The 17,600-nt window shown below is 46.9% G+C and overlaps 1 protein-coding gene across 4 annotated transcripts in view; it reads left to right on the top strand.

Annotated features, from left to right (window-relative positions):
• Window positions 1-17,290, top strand: part of sox13 (SRY-box transcription factor 13) — a 26,173-nt gene extending 8,883 nt beyond the window's left edge. For 2 of the 4 annotated variants that reach the window (XM_077006656.1, XM_077006667.1), the window contains exons 2-14: window positions 6,037-6,259; window positions 6,582-6,678; window positions 7,230-7,316; window positions 7,687-7,859; window positions 8,467-8,535; window positions 8,869-8,983; window positions 10,449-10,525; window positions 10,631-10,772; window positions 11,594-11,721; window positions 12,541-12,649; window positions 13,292-13,459; window positions 14,451-14,667; window positions 15,225-17,290. In XM_077006656.1, coding sequence (XP_076862771.1) covers window positions 6,038-6,259; window positions 6,582-6,678; window positions 7,230-7,316; window positions 7,687-7,859; window positions 8,467-8,535; window positions 8,869-8,983; window positions 10,449-10,525; window positions 10,631-10,772; window positions 11,594-11,721; window positions 12,541-12,649; window positions 13,292-13,459; window positions 14,451-14,667; window positions 15,225-15,468 — 1,848 coding nt within the window. In that variant the 5' untranslated portion in view covers window position 6,037 and the 3' untranslated portion in view covers window positions 15,469-17,290. Of the gene's footprint in view, window positions 1-1,622; window positions 1,876-6,036; window positions 6,260-6,581; window positions 6,679-7,229; window positions 7,317-7,686; window positions 7,860-8,466; window positions 8,536-8,868; window positions 8,984-10,448; window positions 10,526-10,630; window positions 10,773-11,593; window positions 11,722-12,540; window positions 12,650-13,291; window positions 13,460-14,450; window positions 14,668-15,224 lie in introns of those variants that run through there. The other 2 variants (XM_077006648.1, XM_077006639.1) reach the window with 2 other exon arrangements.
• Window positions 17,291-17,600: the final 310 nt, after the last annotated feature.

Raw genomic sequence — 17,600 nt, 5'->3', positions numbered from 1 at the left:
TTGATGAGTTTTGCACGTGAAGTTGCACGAGGGGCATAATTGACATAAGTGATAACCACAGGGCTGTGCTGACACTCAGGGCTGTGCTATTTTAAGGTCAGCAGGTGAACAACTGTTGTGATTATTCATAAGCATTTACATTTTATTTGTTAAACAGGCTTAAAGGAAATTTGCTTAAGTAAGCAGGAAGATGATCCCTGCGTTCCTCTCCTGCATTAAAGCCTCTTAAATGCTTAAATAAACAGCATAAATGCGTATGCAGAGTAAACTGTAAAGATGGCCATGCCTGCCCCGATGTTCATCCTGTGCACGCAACACATTGTTTTTTATCAAACACATCAAAAATGTTTGTTTAAAGTTGCTTAACATATATGTTCAGCGTCTGTGAGAAGCTACAGTTGAAATGTAAACCACAGTAGACATTTGTAAATATATTGCAAGTGACATTGACATTGTTTACATCTAACAATCAGTCATCAAATTCAAAATATGAACCACTACAGAAGAAAGAATATTTAAAGTGTTCTGTGAATACTGTGAATTACGTTTGTTCAGGCTACTTGCCAAAGATGGTCTTGCACAATTAGTATTATTAAACTTCATAACTAAAAAAAAAAAAAACATTCAGGAGGCAGTTGCATCAGCAAAACACTTCATGCAAATGCCACTCTTTTCTCACTCTTAAAGGTGCACTTATACAGATGCACTCCTCCTGCTCACTCTTAAAGGTGTGCTCCTATGACTCACTCCTGTGGTCTGAGACAGAAGCTAAAAGGGTGAGTCGCAGAGGCCAGAAGTGAGACAGAGATCCGAGGTCTCCATTCCAAGAAGGTCACGCGGCATTTCTGCATGAGGTGGGGGGAAGGCGGCAGGGCCGGAGCCCACACGGGGCCCACACGACGGGGCCCACACGGCGGGGCCCACACGACGGGGCCCACACGGCGGGGGCCACACGACGGGGCCCACACTGACAGCTGCAGTCAAGTGACGGGCTATGAGCGGTAGAGCTCAGCACAGATTCCTGATGTTTGCCTGTGAAGACACTGCCCTTGTTGAAATAGTTGGCTGGCATTTAGCCTCTGTGAGCATAACGTGGTGCAGGTGATGTAGGGAACTCCCAGGTGAAGCTGTTAACAGCTGGTGGGGCTGGGTCCTGGCACTGGGTCCTCACACTGCACAAGCTTGGCACCGCGGGTGAAGTGTCCTGTCATCTGAGGGCATCCCCACTACAAATGAACCAAAGCGTGGTTTTTGTAATTTGGTGTTAGGTTTTTAAACCAGTATTTATATTTCTAATGTGCCTAATTGTTACCCATGGAGTCGTGTTATTTGCTGGAGGCAAAATGTCAGGATTGTTTTGCGTAGCCCAGTATTAATGGAAAAGAAAACGTTCCGTCTTTCTGTCACTGCAGGTTCTAACAGGTCTCGTCTTTTTCGTGTCATTACAAGTGCTTCGTTTGTCTTCTAATTACTTTAGGTGACTTCTGAAGTTCAGGCGTTGACTCGCCACATTCTGGGTACTTCTCACGTCATTGTTTGAACTTTCTGATTATGTTTTAAAAACTAAACATACTGTAATCAGGAAGTAAATCGTAGAGGGGAAAGTGGGGGGGGGAAACGCCAGTGGGACATTTACATGGGAGACGCTGTGAGCAGAAGACGAACACGCTACAACTCGTCAGGCAACTCGAGGTGTTCTTGCGCGCGCCTGTGGGCCGTGGGAAGCGTTCGGTTTCAGAGGTGCTTCAGCTGAACGACACACACACACACCGCCACAGAATCCGATGTTATCTCAATTCACAACGTGCAGCTCCTGTACCTGCCTGCACTGATTAAGCGTGTAAAGAAAGACATGGCTCCTCACCCAAACAACAGGTAAGGCAAATTAAAACCAGTTTGAGTAATTTGGAGGAGATTTGCAGCTACCTAGTTCTGCAGTTTAATTTCTCAGTTTAGCGATGTAATGGCTAATTATGCGTGAGACTTCTGTCATTCCTTCCAATTTAAATAATAAACATTTTTAACACAATGCTTTTAGGCAATTGTGCAATAAGTTTCTCATGGTAAAGTTAAAGGTAAATTTAAGTATTATGTTATGGTTGAGTGTTTCTATATCTGTAGTCTTTTTGATTACAGAAGTAATAATAAGAAGAATAATAGTAATCATTTTTAATTATTATTAACAACAATAATAATGGTGATGCAATCAAAAGGTTCTTACTTATAAATAATTATTAATTTTAAAAAATTATTGTTATTTTTAACCTTTGTAAGCATTAACCTTTGGTAGCTTTTGTGTTTTGATAGATTTTTGCTTCGTATTTTCCTCATATTTAATACAATATTCAATCAAGCTCCACTGCAGTGAAAGATAAATCTTTTAAAAAGTAACAGCTTTCTCCGTGGTTGGATCTGTGGGTGGTCGATTTCCCAACCCCACCATCACGTAAATAACTGTCGTCGTGAATCTTATCTCACAGACTTTGGGGAAACAGACCCTGCACCTGCTGCTAGAGACTCTTAAAGCAGTTTGTGTTTAATGCGGACCTTGAACAGAACATTATCCTCACTATCACTGTCTCACTTCTTTCCAATTCCAGCATCATTGTTTGCACGTTTCATTCCCCCCCCAAAAGATACCCAGCATGCTTCTTTGGCTGCAAGTGCACTTGGAAAAACCCGCTAAGTCCACGCTGTCTTGCACCTGGTGAGGGACCCTTGCTTCCTGGACTTGGAGAACTAGGAATAGCTTTGGCGGCTTAGTGACCGTGCCTGTACGTATCTGATTCTCCCTGTAGGTCCAGCGAGGGGGGGGGGGGGGGGGGGGGCATTTAGCTGAAAGACGCTACCAAGTGGTCCGGGTGACCTTAGTGGAATCTTGTTGTGTTTAAGTTAGACTTTTAATAAACTTGGAACAGGAGTCTTACGACATTATTCGCATTGTTGGTTTGATCTTGATGTGAGAAATTGTGCTGCTTCCTCTCGCCTCTCATCATTGTTATCTACGAGACACTGGGAAGAAGTACACAAGTGGGGGGGGGGTATGGGGAGCAAGGGGTGTGGGGGGGGTTGAAGGAGGAACCGGAGTCATTGTGCCCTTGGTAGCTCAGCAACTCTTCCGCATTTTTGTAATGAGTTTATTTTTTCCTCACTCCACTGGCACATTGGGGCTGCATTGTTACTGCTGTTTTTGTTATGGCCCTCCTATTGTTCAAGTTTCCTTTGTTCCCTTTATACAACAATAGGTATCTATCTATCTATCTATCTATCTAATCTATCTATCTATCTATCTATCTATCTATCTATCTATCTATCTATCTATCTATCTATCTATCTATCTATCTATCTATCTATCTATCTATCTATCTATCTATCTATCTATCTATCTATCTATCGTGTGTACTTTATTAGGTACACCTTGCTAATACCAGGTTGGACCCCCTTTTGCCTTCAGAACTGCCTTAATCCTTCATGGCATAGATTCAACAAGGTACTGGAAACATTCCTCAGAGAGTCTGGTCCATACTGACATGATAGCATCACACAGTTGCTGCAGATTGTTTGGCTGCACATCCATGATGTGAATCTCTCGTTCCACCACATCCCAAAGGTGATCTATTGGATTGAGATCTGGTGACTGTGGAAGCCATTTGAGTACAGTGAACTCATTGTCGTTTTAAAGAAACCTGTCAGATGATTTGCATTTTATGACATGGCATGTTATCCTGCTGGAAGTAGCCATCAGAAGATGGGTACACTGTGCTCATAAAGGGATGGACATGATGGACATGCACAACCAACCCTAGAGATAGCTGTGTGTGAAAATCCCAGTAGGTCAGCAGTTTCTGAAATACTCAGACCAGTCCGTCTGGCACCAACAACCATGCCACGTTCAAAGTCACTTAAACCACCTTTCTTCCCCATTCTGATGCTCGGTTTAAACTGCAGCAGATCGTCTTGGCCATGTCTACATGCCTAAATGCATTGAGCTACTGCTATGTGATTGATTGGCTGATTCGACATTTGCGTTAATGAGCAGTTGGACAAGTGTACCTAATAAAGTGGCGTGTGTGTGTGTGTGTGTAGCAGTGATGGCTTAGTTACCTTGAAAAAGTAATCCGATTACTGATTACTCCTTTTAAAAGTAACTTAATTACGTTACTGATTACTTGATTTTAAAAGTAACTACGTTAGATTACAAGTTACTTTATTAGTTACATTCAGTAGCAAAATTAATTTTTCCAATACTCACTTTATTGGAAGTGCATTTTTAACAGTAACAATGTATTGAAGCAGGTTCGGTAACCGAGGCAGAAACTGCTTAATCCAAAAATCCAGAGGAGGGAAACTTTATTGATAACGCAACCCTGGCGCTCGCAGGCGCCGTCCACCCAGTGTCCAGAGTTGCCAGGTTCGCGGTTTTCACGCAAAATTGGTATTGTTTGGAAATCCTGCCGCGGGTACAAATTCTGGGGTTGCGGGGTGCAGTTTGGGCTACTTTTGACTTTGGCTACCGCGGGAGTTTCAAGTCAACACTAAGAATCGATATAATACTTAATTTGTCTCCATTTTACACTGACACCCCTCGACAACTTACACTCGTCAATTCCCCCCCCCCCCCCCCCCCGGTCAACAACTTTGGGCATTGGGCTAGTTTAGGCTTCTGAAGGGCGGGATTTACACTGACATTGTGCGGGATATTTTGTAGGACCTGGCAACCCTGCCAGTGTCACTTAAGCTACACCTTGAGTGGCCAAGTGCCTGTCCATTAGGGAATTCACCGTGAGGAGTAGTAGTCGCTACAGTATATCCTGACAATACGTTTGTGTAGCTGCACGCGCGGTATTTGTAAATTTATTTGTAAACGTAATACAAGCGAACTGTTCAGTCAGACAGCATTTGTTGTGAAACTAAATACTATTACAATTTCAACCTTTTTTAAGTAGGCTACGTTAGTCAAAATTCCAGCACTTTTCAAACGTGAAACTCAAAGCAACATTAAAATTCTTCAGGTAAATGTTCCTTGCCCTGTTTTTGGGGGGTGTTTCTTTATACTACCACATATCATTACGGAGAACGCTGCAAAAATGACGTGTAAAACGTGCTCGCGCTCTCACAGGGTCGCGCGCAGCGTGCGGAGTCGAGCGCTACGGTCAGACGCAAAAGTAGAACTGAGCCAAGAAGAAAGCAAAAAGATATATTTTTACTAGGGAAAATATAAATAGTAACGCACAGTTACGTGGATAAGTAACTTTAATCTGATTACTGGACTGGAAATAGTAGCGCGTTATATTACTCGTTAACGAAAAAAGTGGTAAGATTAGAGTAACGCGTTACTAAGTAACGCGTTACTGACATCACTGGTCATTAGACCATTAAACATTATCTGCTATTTCTATTTTTGCTTTTCCTTTTTTTTCTGTTTGTGCGGGAGAGGTGTTGGAGAGCAGAGTGGCTTCATCTCTCTGTGTCCGTCATCCCTGCTCCATCCATCCTTGTTCCATCCATCCTTGTTCCATCCATCCCTGCTCTGCCCCCTTGTCCTTTCACACTGGGGGGGGGGAGTTGGCACGCTACTTGAGACCAGTTCTTGGTGGTGTCTGGAACTCGAGGCTTGCATCTGTCTTCTGCCATTGTGCTGATAGACTTGAGTCCTTGAGAAGTGCGTGCACACACACACACACACACACACACACACACACACCCTCTTCTTCCCAACTTGTGAGCTCTGAAGTGCTAGACTTTGTTGGTGACCTGTATCTGTTGCTCACAGAGCCTCTTCACTTATTCACATGCAGACCAGTCAACTGTTCCTCAGGGCTCCTTGGTCACATTGCAGCAGTGAAATACCCCCATAACAGATTACTATTACCCCATCACAGATTACCATTACCCCCATCACAGATTACTATTACCCCCATTACAGATTTGCCATCCTGATGGAAAATGTTTTACTGTGTTGTGTGTGTACTGTGTTCACTGCCTCTTGTTGGTCTGAAGTGGTAAATGGATGAATGAATGTTGTTGAATTCACAGAATGTGTGAGCCCAGCCCTCCTGTGCCTCAACCCCATGCCAGCGATAATGTGACCATGGTGAGCGTTGGTGTCAAGCTGGAAGAGGAGGAGTCTTGGGATGGGGGCGGAGTCAGGGAGCGTGAATCCCTGCAGCCCTCACCGCCGGGCGAGTGGTCGGCGCGTCCCTCGTCCGATCGACGGGATGGCGAGACGTTGCTAGCCCTCAACTCTCAGACCTTCACGGTAAAACCATCACCTTCAGGGAATGTGGGATTATTAATGTGAATGAATGTTAAGAGATGTATAATCGTACATATCAGTTATCAAACTCATTGCTTTGAATTACAGATAATATATTTTCACCTCAGCAAATAGAACTGTGACGGGTAACATAGAACTGTTACTAGCTAACACTGTTCTGGTGATAAGTAAACCATATTTCCCTTAACTACAGTGTAACAACACTGATTTACACTGCACCAAAATGTAGCTTATCCCGTGAAGTGTTGGTACTGTCGTCATGAAGAAGTCCAGATCTCAGAGTCTCTGGCCCTTTCTTACACAGGCTAATTCTCCCGGCAACGAGCAGTTACGCACACGCAGTCCCGCCAGTCAGGACAGGAGTCAGGACAAGCCTGAAGCCCTGGCCAGCGTTAGCGAAGGTGAGCACAGACACCGTGCGGGAAAGTAAATTCTTCAGGAGCTGTTAAGTTTCCAGACTCGAACTTGCATTGTTCCCAGCGAGCTGAGCCAAGGCCAACTCCCACAGTGATTATTTAGAGAGACATACGGGCTTCTAATGGCTTCCATTGTCTCTCTCAGCACCAAAGCACTCGTAGACTCGAGTGGTTTATTTGTACCAGTGGTTGAGAGTGGGAATGTGGTTGGTTCAGTCTAAACGAAAAATAAAAGTCTAGATTCTCACTTGTGTCATGTTTGCAAAGCTCTCTGCAGATGTTTAAAGGTCGCAGTAAATAGGCCATCGTCTTGGAAGCGAAACACACAAAACACTTGACTCTGCTTCTATTTCTGTTCAATTGTCATTGAAAAATAGTAATTGAATTGTTGCATTCTCACATTCTGCTCATTTTATAATGGCGGGTTAAGCTGAAGGCTGTGACGCTCGGCGCAAGGCCACGCATACGGGAAGCTGAGCAGACTCCATAGTTCTGCCCACACATCACATCTCGTGTTCTCTTGTGTGGTTGGACAGTGCTGCCCACCATTGAGAAGCTCCTGAATGCGGACTGGAGGGAGAAGATATTTGGGAAGGGATTCCAAGGCACCACCAGTGTGAAAGGTGAACCAAAGTGCTTCAGGTTCTCATGGTGGGAACCACGTTAGCATGTTGGTGTTGACACTTTGCAGCAGTAAATAGGAATGGAATATACAGCTCTGAAATGCACATTTCATCAGTTGTGTGTGTGTGTGTGTGTGTGTGTGTGTGTGTGTGTGTGTGTGTGTGAAGGGGGGAAGGGTGTGTGTGTGTGTGTGTGTGTGGAGGTTTTTGGAGGCTGCATTTGTGATGCACCAATTATTAATTCATAACTTCTATTTGGCATTGTTCATCTGCGACTTCAATCAGCCCTTTGGACTGACCGTATGTGCATGTGTGTTTGTGTTTATGTGCATTTTTGTGTGTGTGTGTGTGCGTGCGTGTGCATGTGCAGGCACTCCAGAGAGTCTTGCTGAGAAGGAGTTGCAGCTCTTGCTCATGATTAACCAGCTGTCCGGACTGAGGGAGCAGTTACTGGGCGCACACTCGGAGCAGAGGAACATGGCCGCCTTGCTCCTGGAGAAACAACAACAACAGATGGAGCTGGCACGGCAGCAGCAGGAACAGGTGAGGGGAAGAGTGGAGGAGAGCAGAGGAGAGGGGAGGGGAGGGGAGGAGGAGAATAGGAGGAGAAGAGAGGGGAGGGGAAGAGAGGAGAGCGCAGGAGTGTTAGCGGAGAACACTCACTGGGGGAGTTCTGTGTCACACTGGCACCGTGGGTCCCACCCCAACATGGAAGCCAGTGTCTTCTGTTGATTTTCAAATTGGAACCATAATTAGTACACCAAGAAATAGCGTTCCAGTAAAGAACATGTGGCCCCCTTTTCTTTACAACATTGTGGTTTACATCATAATGATGACCACCAATGATGCTGCACACATCTCTTGTATATGCAGTGTTGCTGATGCTAAATTGTGTGGAAATTATGAAAATCAGCTGTCTTAGGATTCAGTATTTTTCACAACTGTCTAGATTTAGCTCATAATCCTCCCTGTTGGTAGCATAAATGCTGCTGTTTCAGTGTAAAGAGCTGTAAATACATTCAGTCTTTCACGTTCCAGTTGTTGCCACAGTGATGCGTATCCTTTGACCCTTGACCTCTACATGAACGGCTGACTTTCCGTTCATTGAACAGTGTGTGCGCGCGTGTGTGTGTGTGTGTGTGTTTTTCAGATCGCCAAGCAACAACAGCAGCTAATCCAACAGCAGCATAAGATCAACCTCCTGCAGCAGCAGATCCAGGTGAGGCAGGCATTGGTGTTGGAGGTCACGGGGTCACGGGGTTCAGCGTGACATTGCTCTGGTCCAATGGGAAGGGAGAGCCTTCAGACATATCCAAAAGCAAAACCTTTTGTGGTGTGGACGGTTAATGCAGCATTTCCCCACGTCTGAACTTCCAGACACCTAGTTTATGTCCAAACCAATATATTTCTACATTAGTGGCATTTTCAGAGTTTTCAAGAGTAAATAATAGTGTGAACGCTGGACCCTGCTGGTGCTGCTTTTGCCTCCCTTGTTGCTCTGAGAGGAGTAGACTGACCTGTGGTGACCTGTGCCCTTTGACCCTTGCCTCAGCAGGTGAATTTGCCCTATGTGATGATCCCTGCCTTCCACCCCAACACCCAGCCGTTGCCAGTGACCTCGGACGGGCAGATGGGGCTGCCCCTTCAGCCCATCCCCTGCAAGCCGGGTGAGTGACAGTCAGGCTCCGCCTCCACACAGCCGGGCCTTGCAGGCAGGGGGCGTGTTTGAAACCATGGCTCCGCCTCCACACAACCAGCCTCTCTAATCGTGATCTCTGTCTGTGCTCTGCTAACTCCATTCCATACTTGATGTTTCTGTAGTAATGTCAACATTTCAAGCATCTCACTTATCATCTAAAATCTTTTTGCTTGTTACTTTTTCTTTTTCATTCCCATCTTTTTCTTTTCTTCCTTTCTCCACAGTACTACATAAATAAAAGGTTTTATTCTTAAGAGCTGAGCTGTTCAGAGAAGTCCTTCGCCGCCTCGTTGTGTCACTCTTTGGTTGGACCACGTGACTTCCTGGAGGGAGCAGGTTCAGTGGCCGCTCTCCTCCTGTAGATCAAATGTGTTCTGCTGAAAAGATCTGAGCGATTGACTTCAAATATTAACAATCTCCGTGCCTTTAAAGTTCTTGTTTGTATTGGTCTCTTGTGGGCAAAGGTTACTGATTTGTGTCTTTTGTAAAGTTTCGCAATGTGCAGAACCTTAAAAAGAAGGAGACAAAAAAATGACTCCCAGGTCTTCGCAGGCATTTTATTCATGAACAAAACGAATGATCGCAGCTCTGAGTTTATGACCCCAGGTCATCTCGGTTTTTGATTCCACGTTCTCCCTTCCCTTCTCTGTTGTTCATCTCAAGGTCTGATTTTTGTTTATTTATTTATATATCTATATTCTTAATAAAAGTGTTTATTGTGAGCAGTAATTCTTTTGGCTCTGCCGTTTTGTCACTCTTATGTAAAAAGTAGCGAGCTCAGCGAGAGGTCGCGCGAGTTGAGTCGCTCCTCGGAGCTGAGGTACTCGTGCTGGTGCACGTCGCGGAGGCTCAGGGTTGTCTTTTCAGCTGGAGTGCACATTCATCGCGGCGAGCTCCACGGGCCACACACTCAGCTCCACCGCCATTGTGGAGGCCACAGACCGAGCTGAACAGGACGGCATGTTCCGTCATGTAAAGAAAAAAGAAAAAAAAACAGAAGAAAAAAGGCGGCCATGGATTCATGAGCTCAGTGAATGGCAGATCCGTATTGTTAATGAAGTTGTTTGTGGAGAACAGAATGGAGCAAGTGCAGCATTGCCTCATTGGGGGATGTGTGTGTGTGTGTGTGTGTGTGTGTGTGTGTGTGTGTGTGTGTGTGTGTGTGGGGGGGGGGGGGGGTGTCAGGGGGCTGAACGGTGCAGCTAATGAACACCAGCACTAATGTGCTTCTCTGTGTGTCTGGGATATTGGAGCAAAACGTCAGAGGAGAGTAATCCTGTTTTTACGTGCTACTTTCTCTGTTCCTGATGGAAGCTGGAAGTTTTTTTTTTTTACTTAAAGTCTTGAAATGTGCGTGTGAGCGCGAGCGCCTGATTGGATGTGATCATTTCCTGGTTGAATCACGTGGCATTTCTGTTCTCTTCCATTTCCAGTGGAGTATCCCATGCAGCTGCTGTCCACCACGCACTCCACCCCCCTCAAAAGATCCAGCAGCGCAGTCTATCGACAGGTACAGCATCCTGCAGGTCCTGCTGGTCCTGCTCCTTCCACTGCCACTCACCCTTTCTGCGAGACTATCCATTAGAGTTTTGTAAATGCAGCGTTTGTGTTGCAGGAGAGCACTCAACCCCTGAACCTCACCGCCAAGCCCAAGACCCCCAGCCCCCAGACTCTTGAACTGGCCTCTACCCAGCTGTCATCCAGCTACAGGCCCAGAGAGATTCCACGTAGTCCCCCTAGACCTACACTTGGCCTGGGTGTGTGACACACACACACACACACACACACACACACACACACACACACACACACAAACTGATTCCACACTGTCTCTGTACAAACAATAGAAGCTCTCTAACCACAGAAGTACAGTGTTCCAAATACACAATCAATAAGCAAGACCTTGCTAGCCTTTACTGTATTGTGTTTGCATTGCTCTGTCTATATTGATCAAGGCAGTGGTTGCTGTTTGTTTAGTATTATAAATCTCCCAGCTGCCCTCTTCAACAGACTAGTTCATGGTGGACCTTCAAAGTTATTAGCAAAATTTGAACTTCTCTTTCAGTACCAAGAAACTCCAACCTTCGCCCTGGCGAGATGGAGGTGTCAGCTTGATGAAATTCCTCTCTGTGTTGTCTTAGTAGATATGAGTATTTATGTTGAGGAGAGAGAGAGAGAAAGAGAAAGAGAGAGCCAGACAGACATGGAAAAAAAAATTCTCATCTGATATTACCTCTGAGGTTATTTTCGTGTTGTCTGTGTCAGGGCTTAAGTGTTCAGTCCTTGAGACGGAGGCTCGTGTTCTGTGGAGAACCCTTGCGGGAGCCTTTTTTGAGCCCCAGGAGGAGCGACCCTTCTCCTCTTCACCACTCCACATGCCTACGTTGGAGGCGTCACAGGCATCTGTCAGCACCCCCAGACAGCCTGGCCCTCCTTGGCCTTCAGAGGCTCAGCCTGGCAGGAGGAGGTGCAGCTCCCCCTGGGCACATGGCTCTGGCTGACGGCTCCTGGACTCGGAGCGCGTGCCTGTCAAAGAGTACATGTCTGATGTTCTCTCCTCCTCCTTCTCCTTCTCCAGGCTTTTTGGGCGAGGGTGACGTGGTGACTCAGGCCATCCGTGATGCCCAGCAGCTGCTGCGTGGAGGTCAGGGCCACGCGGCCCGAGAGCGGGACCGGGAGCGGGACCGGGACAGCGGAGCAAGGCTGGTGAGCCGGAAGCTCCAAGTGACGAGCATTTACAAACACACACACACACACACAAATATGCTCCCTGGTGTCACCTGGAGCTTTGCTGTTTGTCACCGCCGCTCACGCTCAGAGGCTGAAACGTCGCGACCGGAATGTGTTAACGCCTCTCCCATGAAAACAGCACCCAGTACAGGCCATAGGCCAAGCTAGAGGTCACAGCACAGGGTCACGGTCACATCTAGGGTTACTCCGGGGGGGGGTGTTAATCGCGTTATCATTTAAACACTGGTGGTGGGGGCGGAGTCTCAGGCATTACCAGCTGTTCCTAACCCCACAGCTCGGATGGTCTCCCCCTTCTCCGTCTGCTCCGTGCAGCCTGGTTTTGGCACAGTCATTTCCAAAGGCCCCAAGCCAGTTATCAAGACTCTTCTGTTCCTCTGCTGCTTTCAGCCCTAACCACGAGAAGATATGACAGTAATTTGGCCTTTGTGTGTGGTGAATGTAGGAGCATACCTCCCAAACCTGTTCTTAGCTTGGATGTCCTACAGACCCCGTTTCTCCGCTTCCAGGAAAGTGATGGTGCTTCTCCAAACATCCCCGAGTGCTGAACACAGAGCCGCTGCCCCCTCCCCTTTACCCCACATCTATTTGAATAATTTTCCTTAGGCCCTGTTTGTCATCTGGCGAAGGTGTGGTTGCATGACAAGAGCCTCTAGCAATCCTCGTTTTCTCTCTCTCTCTCTTTCTCTCTTTCTCTCTCTCTCTCTCTCTCTCTCTCTCTCTCTCTCTCTCTCTCTCTCTCTCTCTCTCTCTCTCTCTCTCTCGCCCTGTCTGCAGGGTGACTACAAGGAGGCCATGCGAACCGAGCGTCCGCCCCCCGCTGACCGCATCGATGATGGCCTCTCTGTTCGTCACGGTGACGATCACATGGGCAGTGACTCAGAGGGTAGGTCTCTGTGTTGCCCCGGCTGGACGAGGCTTGTCTGTGGGACCCTGTCCCCGCTGAACACAGTTGGCTTGCAGACCAGACCTGCCAGTTCATCTTCAGGAGCTCTGTATGGCACTGTGGTGTTTTAGGTCGTGCTGTTTAAGCGCTCTGCTACACCCAGAGCTCATTAGTCTTTCGTAACCCTTGGCACGCAAAGTGTTAACCCATATTTGCTGTGGGATTTATAGAAGACATGGGGATGATGATGAGAGATTTGCTTAAAAGGAGAGTGATAAGCAAAAATGACTTCCCGACTCTCCGCTCTGACTGACATTTGACCTTCCTCTCTGACCCTATGCTCTGACCCTCTACTCTGACTGACCTTTGACCTTCCTCTCTGACCTTCCTCTGTGACTTTCTGCTCTGACTGACCTCTGACCTTCCTCTCTGACCCTCTACTCTGACTGACCTTTGACCTTCCTGTCTGACCTTCCTCTGTGACTTTCTGCTCTGACTGACCTCTGACCTTCCTCTCTGACTCTGTTCTGACTGGCCTCTGACCCTCCGTTCTGACCCTCTGCACTGACTGACCTCTGACCCTCCTCTCTGACTATGCTCTGACTGACCTCTGACCCTGCTCTCTTCTCTCTTCACCCTTAGGGCAGATGGGGGTGTCTGGAGTCGGGGGCTATGCCGAGAGCCGCACCACCTCCTCCGGCCACATCAAGAGGCCCATGAATGCCTTCATGGTGTGGGCCAAGGACGAGCGCAGGCGCATCCTGCAGGCCTTCCCCGACATGCACAACTCCAGCATCAGCAAGATCCTGGGTGAGGAGCCCCGCCTCCCACAGCCACGCCCCCCACTGCCCAGGACTCCTCCCCCCCGCCAAGCTTTGGCCTGTGCTGCTGTTCTGGCCTCCTTCCAGCATCTTCATCTTCACAGCTCCGTCGGGGAAGAGTCAGACGCACCCTTCTCCACTTTATAATATCTAGTGTGCTCTGTCTCTCACGCTATCACTAGTGCGCTCTCTCTCTCTCTCTCTCTCTCTCTCTCTCTCTCTCTCTCTCTCTCATTCTCGGCCTGCACCTCACATTGTTGTCTGGTGGTTTCTGGTCCTCAGCCTCTGTGTAAATAGTTTGCTTCTTTTCGGGCGTGTAACCAGCTGCTTCTCCTGGCACCAGGCGGTGTGCAGAGGGGAGGGAGGGGCCACGGCAGGGCACGAACCGCCACCTGCAAAACAATTCCCAGGGCTAACCCCGCCCCCCTTCCTCTGACACAACACTGACATTCCATTCCATTGTGCAGGGGCTGAAACACACCAGCCCCGCCCCGCCCCCTGCACCGTTCACGCCCCGCCTACTACGGTCACAGCACCAGAGAGTACTGCAGCATTACAAACTGTCTGTCCTATTCTCAATCGGCCTCGAGCACATTTTTTATGAGCATGATACCTCAAGCATGCATTGTGTGTGTGTGCAGCAGCGTTCTTGAAGAGCAGGTGTTCTTAGACTCTACTGTGTATTAAGGTTTGTGTGTTGTGTTTTTTTTTCTTCTGGCTGCTGTTGTTTTAACAGCTGAACTTGTACTCCCTGTCACACCCTTTGACATGCTGAGACACATTTAGACACACTGCTGGTGCCGTGACCCAACCAATGCATGCAACACCATTTCTTGAAAGGTATTTCTTAAATATGCCTGACCCTCTCTCTCTCTCTCTCTCTCTCTCTCTCTCTCTCTCTCTCTCTCTCTCTCTCTCTCTCTCTCTCTCTCTCTCTCTGTGTCTTTCCCCCTCTCCCCCCTCTCCATCTCCCCCTGCAGGCTCACGCTGGAAGTCCATGTCTAATCAGGAGAAGCAGCCGTACTACGAGGAGCAGGCGCGTCTGAGCCGTCAGCACCTGGAGCGCTACCCCGACTACAAGTACAAGCCGCGGCCCAAGCGCACGTGCATCGTGGAGGGGCGGCGGCTGCGTGTGGGCGAATACAAGGCCATGATGCGCAGCCGCAGACAGGAGCAGCGCACCTCCTACCCACCCAGGTGGGGCGCTCACGCACGCAGGCACACATAAACGCAGGCACACGTGAACGCAGGCACACGTATATGTTATTATGGAAAAACTCAACTTAAAACTTTCTTCTTTTTTTTTTAATAACCATGCATGAATGCTGAAGGCCTTTGGCCTCATTTGCATAATGGCCTTTTTTTTTTTTTTTTTTTTTTTCGTTGCCAGTGACATTCGCGGTTTCTCGCCACTACTTCCTCTTTAGTGCTCATTAAAATATTTCTTGGAGGATCATAGGTCAGAGTTTACATCAGAGTCAGTGTTTAAGGAACCAGTCAACATAGCTCATCGTCATTCTCCGGTTTATGTGTTCAGAGTTTAGGACTGTACATAAATGTACATGAATTTCTGCAGGTTAATGCCCTATAAATACAATACACCACAGATGGTGCTAGCTTTCGACAGCTACCACGCTGTCTTTCTTCACGTGTGCCCAGCCTATCACCATAGTGTCCGATTTCATAGTTCTTTAAATAACGTTAAATGCAGAAAAGGCCCCCCACTTTCAAACCTCTCCGCATTTCCCTTCCAGCCAATCAGAGCAGAAGCTCCATTACCCCAGTGCGGAGGGCCAGTACCCCAGCACGCCGGTGCCGATGACCCTGCCACTGCACCCCGCCCTGCTGGAGCATTACCTCCCCCGTGCCCTGGAGGCCCCCCAGGGCCGGGGCGCCGAGGAGCCGGACGGGCCCCGCGGCAAGCAGCCCTACAGTGAGGGAGAGGACAGTGAAGCAGGGGAACACAGTGAGGGGGAGCTGGTGGTCCTCACCGACTGAGAGGGATGAGTGGGGGAGGGTTTCTACATTCAAACAGGTCGTGAAATATTTGGGGTGGGGGGTGGTTTTATATCTTTGAAGGGTCAGATCACAGAGGGATGAACCTTTGCTATACCTACATGACCCAGAGCAGCCATGGCCAGGTCTTAAGGAAGCCGTAACCCACAAGGTCGACCACAGCCTGGTTAATCGAGGTTTGGCTTTACTGTGTTTTATGATAGCCGTTTAAGTACGATTTCTACGTGGTCCTTTAACGCTCTTACTGGCATGTGTGCAGGCTTTTCACATGTTTTAGCTTCATTTAAGAGGTTTTAAAAATGAATATCCCTCTCGTTTTATTCATCCATTTAAAGATGAAAACATTTACCTAGGCGCCACATAAACCTTTAGATGTCAAATGCACATTAATATTTTACAAGCCAGAGTGACTTGTCAGTAACACTGCTGTTCAGCTTCAATGACATGCAGTTCATTTAGAAAAAAGTCACTGGGCCTCTCGTAGTTTGTGTCCAGATGACACAAAGCGCATAGACATTCACTGACGCATGCAGTGACGTTTGATTATTTTGCCTCTAAATTTAAAAGTCAAAAACAGCAGCTTTGAATGACAGGATTTTCAGTAACTAAGGAAGAAACGCAAACCTTGTTTGGTATGGGGCGTCTAAACCCACCAAAAAGTGGCTTAAGGTTGTTCTGTTTGAGTCGAGATGTCCTGGCTAGAGAGAGCAAAGACGAGCGTTTGCGGGCCTCGTTATAATTTATTATTGTCGTTAATATCACCAACACTTTCTGGCAAACACCCTCCCCTGCCTTAACATGTCGCCCCTGTTAAGAATGGGCCATGGTACTGTCCACATTTGGAAACGTGAAAGGCAAGAATGACTTTTCTGCATAGAGGAGAAGTCAAGTTCCAGACTTGGGTTTTGTTCAGTGTAGTAAATCATGACCTGAAATGCAGAAGTTTGGACACTGCTCTTCTAGCTGCTGAAAGAGGTTGTAAGGGGTAGGGTTCTTAAGCGAGCCAGCCTCTAGAAGGCACTGCTAGGGTCCTGCCTAGAATCATATGTCTCCATTCATGGTCAGCGACCATCTCTATTTTGATGATGCTCCCTTCTGTCCTCTGCTGTTTAGAGTGGGTACTGCCCAGAACAATCCCATTAGTCCTGTATCAGTATCAGTTCACATCTGCCCTTCTGATACAGTGCTCAAATCAATACTGAAGCACCGCATGTAAAAATGCACTTTTAGTCACAAGCACCTGAATCATTTCTAGGCCCAGAAACCCCAAATCAGAGTACAAACGTCCCCTTAGTGTACATATGCAAATGCTCCTTTGGTGAGCAGAGATGAGAACCGTAACCTTGTGGATTAGGTCTATCCATTTTCTTTCAGTTTGTGTGTATAGAGAAGTTTACGTTTTGTGTGTAACTATTTGAATCATCATTCCACCTCAACGTTCATGACCGTGTACAAGATGTGGGACTGCTAGCTGATCTAAAGTTGAACTAAAATATCTTCTTAGCAGAAATTATTTAGGAACAAAACTAAATTAACTAAAGTAAGAGAGTGAGCCATCGTCAGCTGGCAAAGGAGCAAAATGCTGGAGTTGTGTACATAACTTTCAAATAGGAACTTTGTATCTTATACTTGTAAAATCCAGATTTTAAAAAGTTCAGAATTTGGTCTACTGTTGAAAAAACAGCTGTTGTAAATATAGATAGACTTTATTTTGTTTATAAAAGTGTATAATTTAAAGGTGTACATTTTTCCTGTATGTTTTGTCGTTTGTTTCTGAAGCATAATAAACCTGTGTTTTTTTGCACTTTGGTAGTGTGTCTTTTATCAAATGGTCGCGGGGAGGGGTTTAGGACGGCACTATTTTAGGGTGGTTTTCAATACAAATAAACAAACACATGATTTACCCAATGATGCTTTCACTGTGGAAAGTGTAAAACGTTACCCTAGTCTAAAGAAGCTGAGCATTCAACTTGTTCCTTATCAGATTAAACAATCAGACTAAAGCTCAATATTATCTTGCTAGGTAACGGCGGATAGCCAGACTACTACCAATAACAACATAAAGAGTGATAGGTGGTTCAGTGCAGCAAAAACAGCACGTTGTTAAAGTTTGT

Source organism: Brachyhypopomus gauderio, chromosome 1, assembly GCF_052324685.1.
Source record: "Brachyhypopomus gauderio isolate BG-103 chromosome 1, BGAUD_0.2, whole genome shotgun sequence".
Classification (NCBI taxonomy): Eukaryota; Metazoa; Chordata; class Actinopteri; order Gymnotiformes; family Hypopomidae; genus Brachyhypopomus; species Brachyhypopomus gauderio.
The sequence above is the reverse complement of the archived record's forward strand: the minus strand, read 5'-3'. Positions and strand labels throughout refer to the sequence as shown.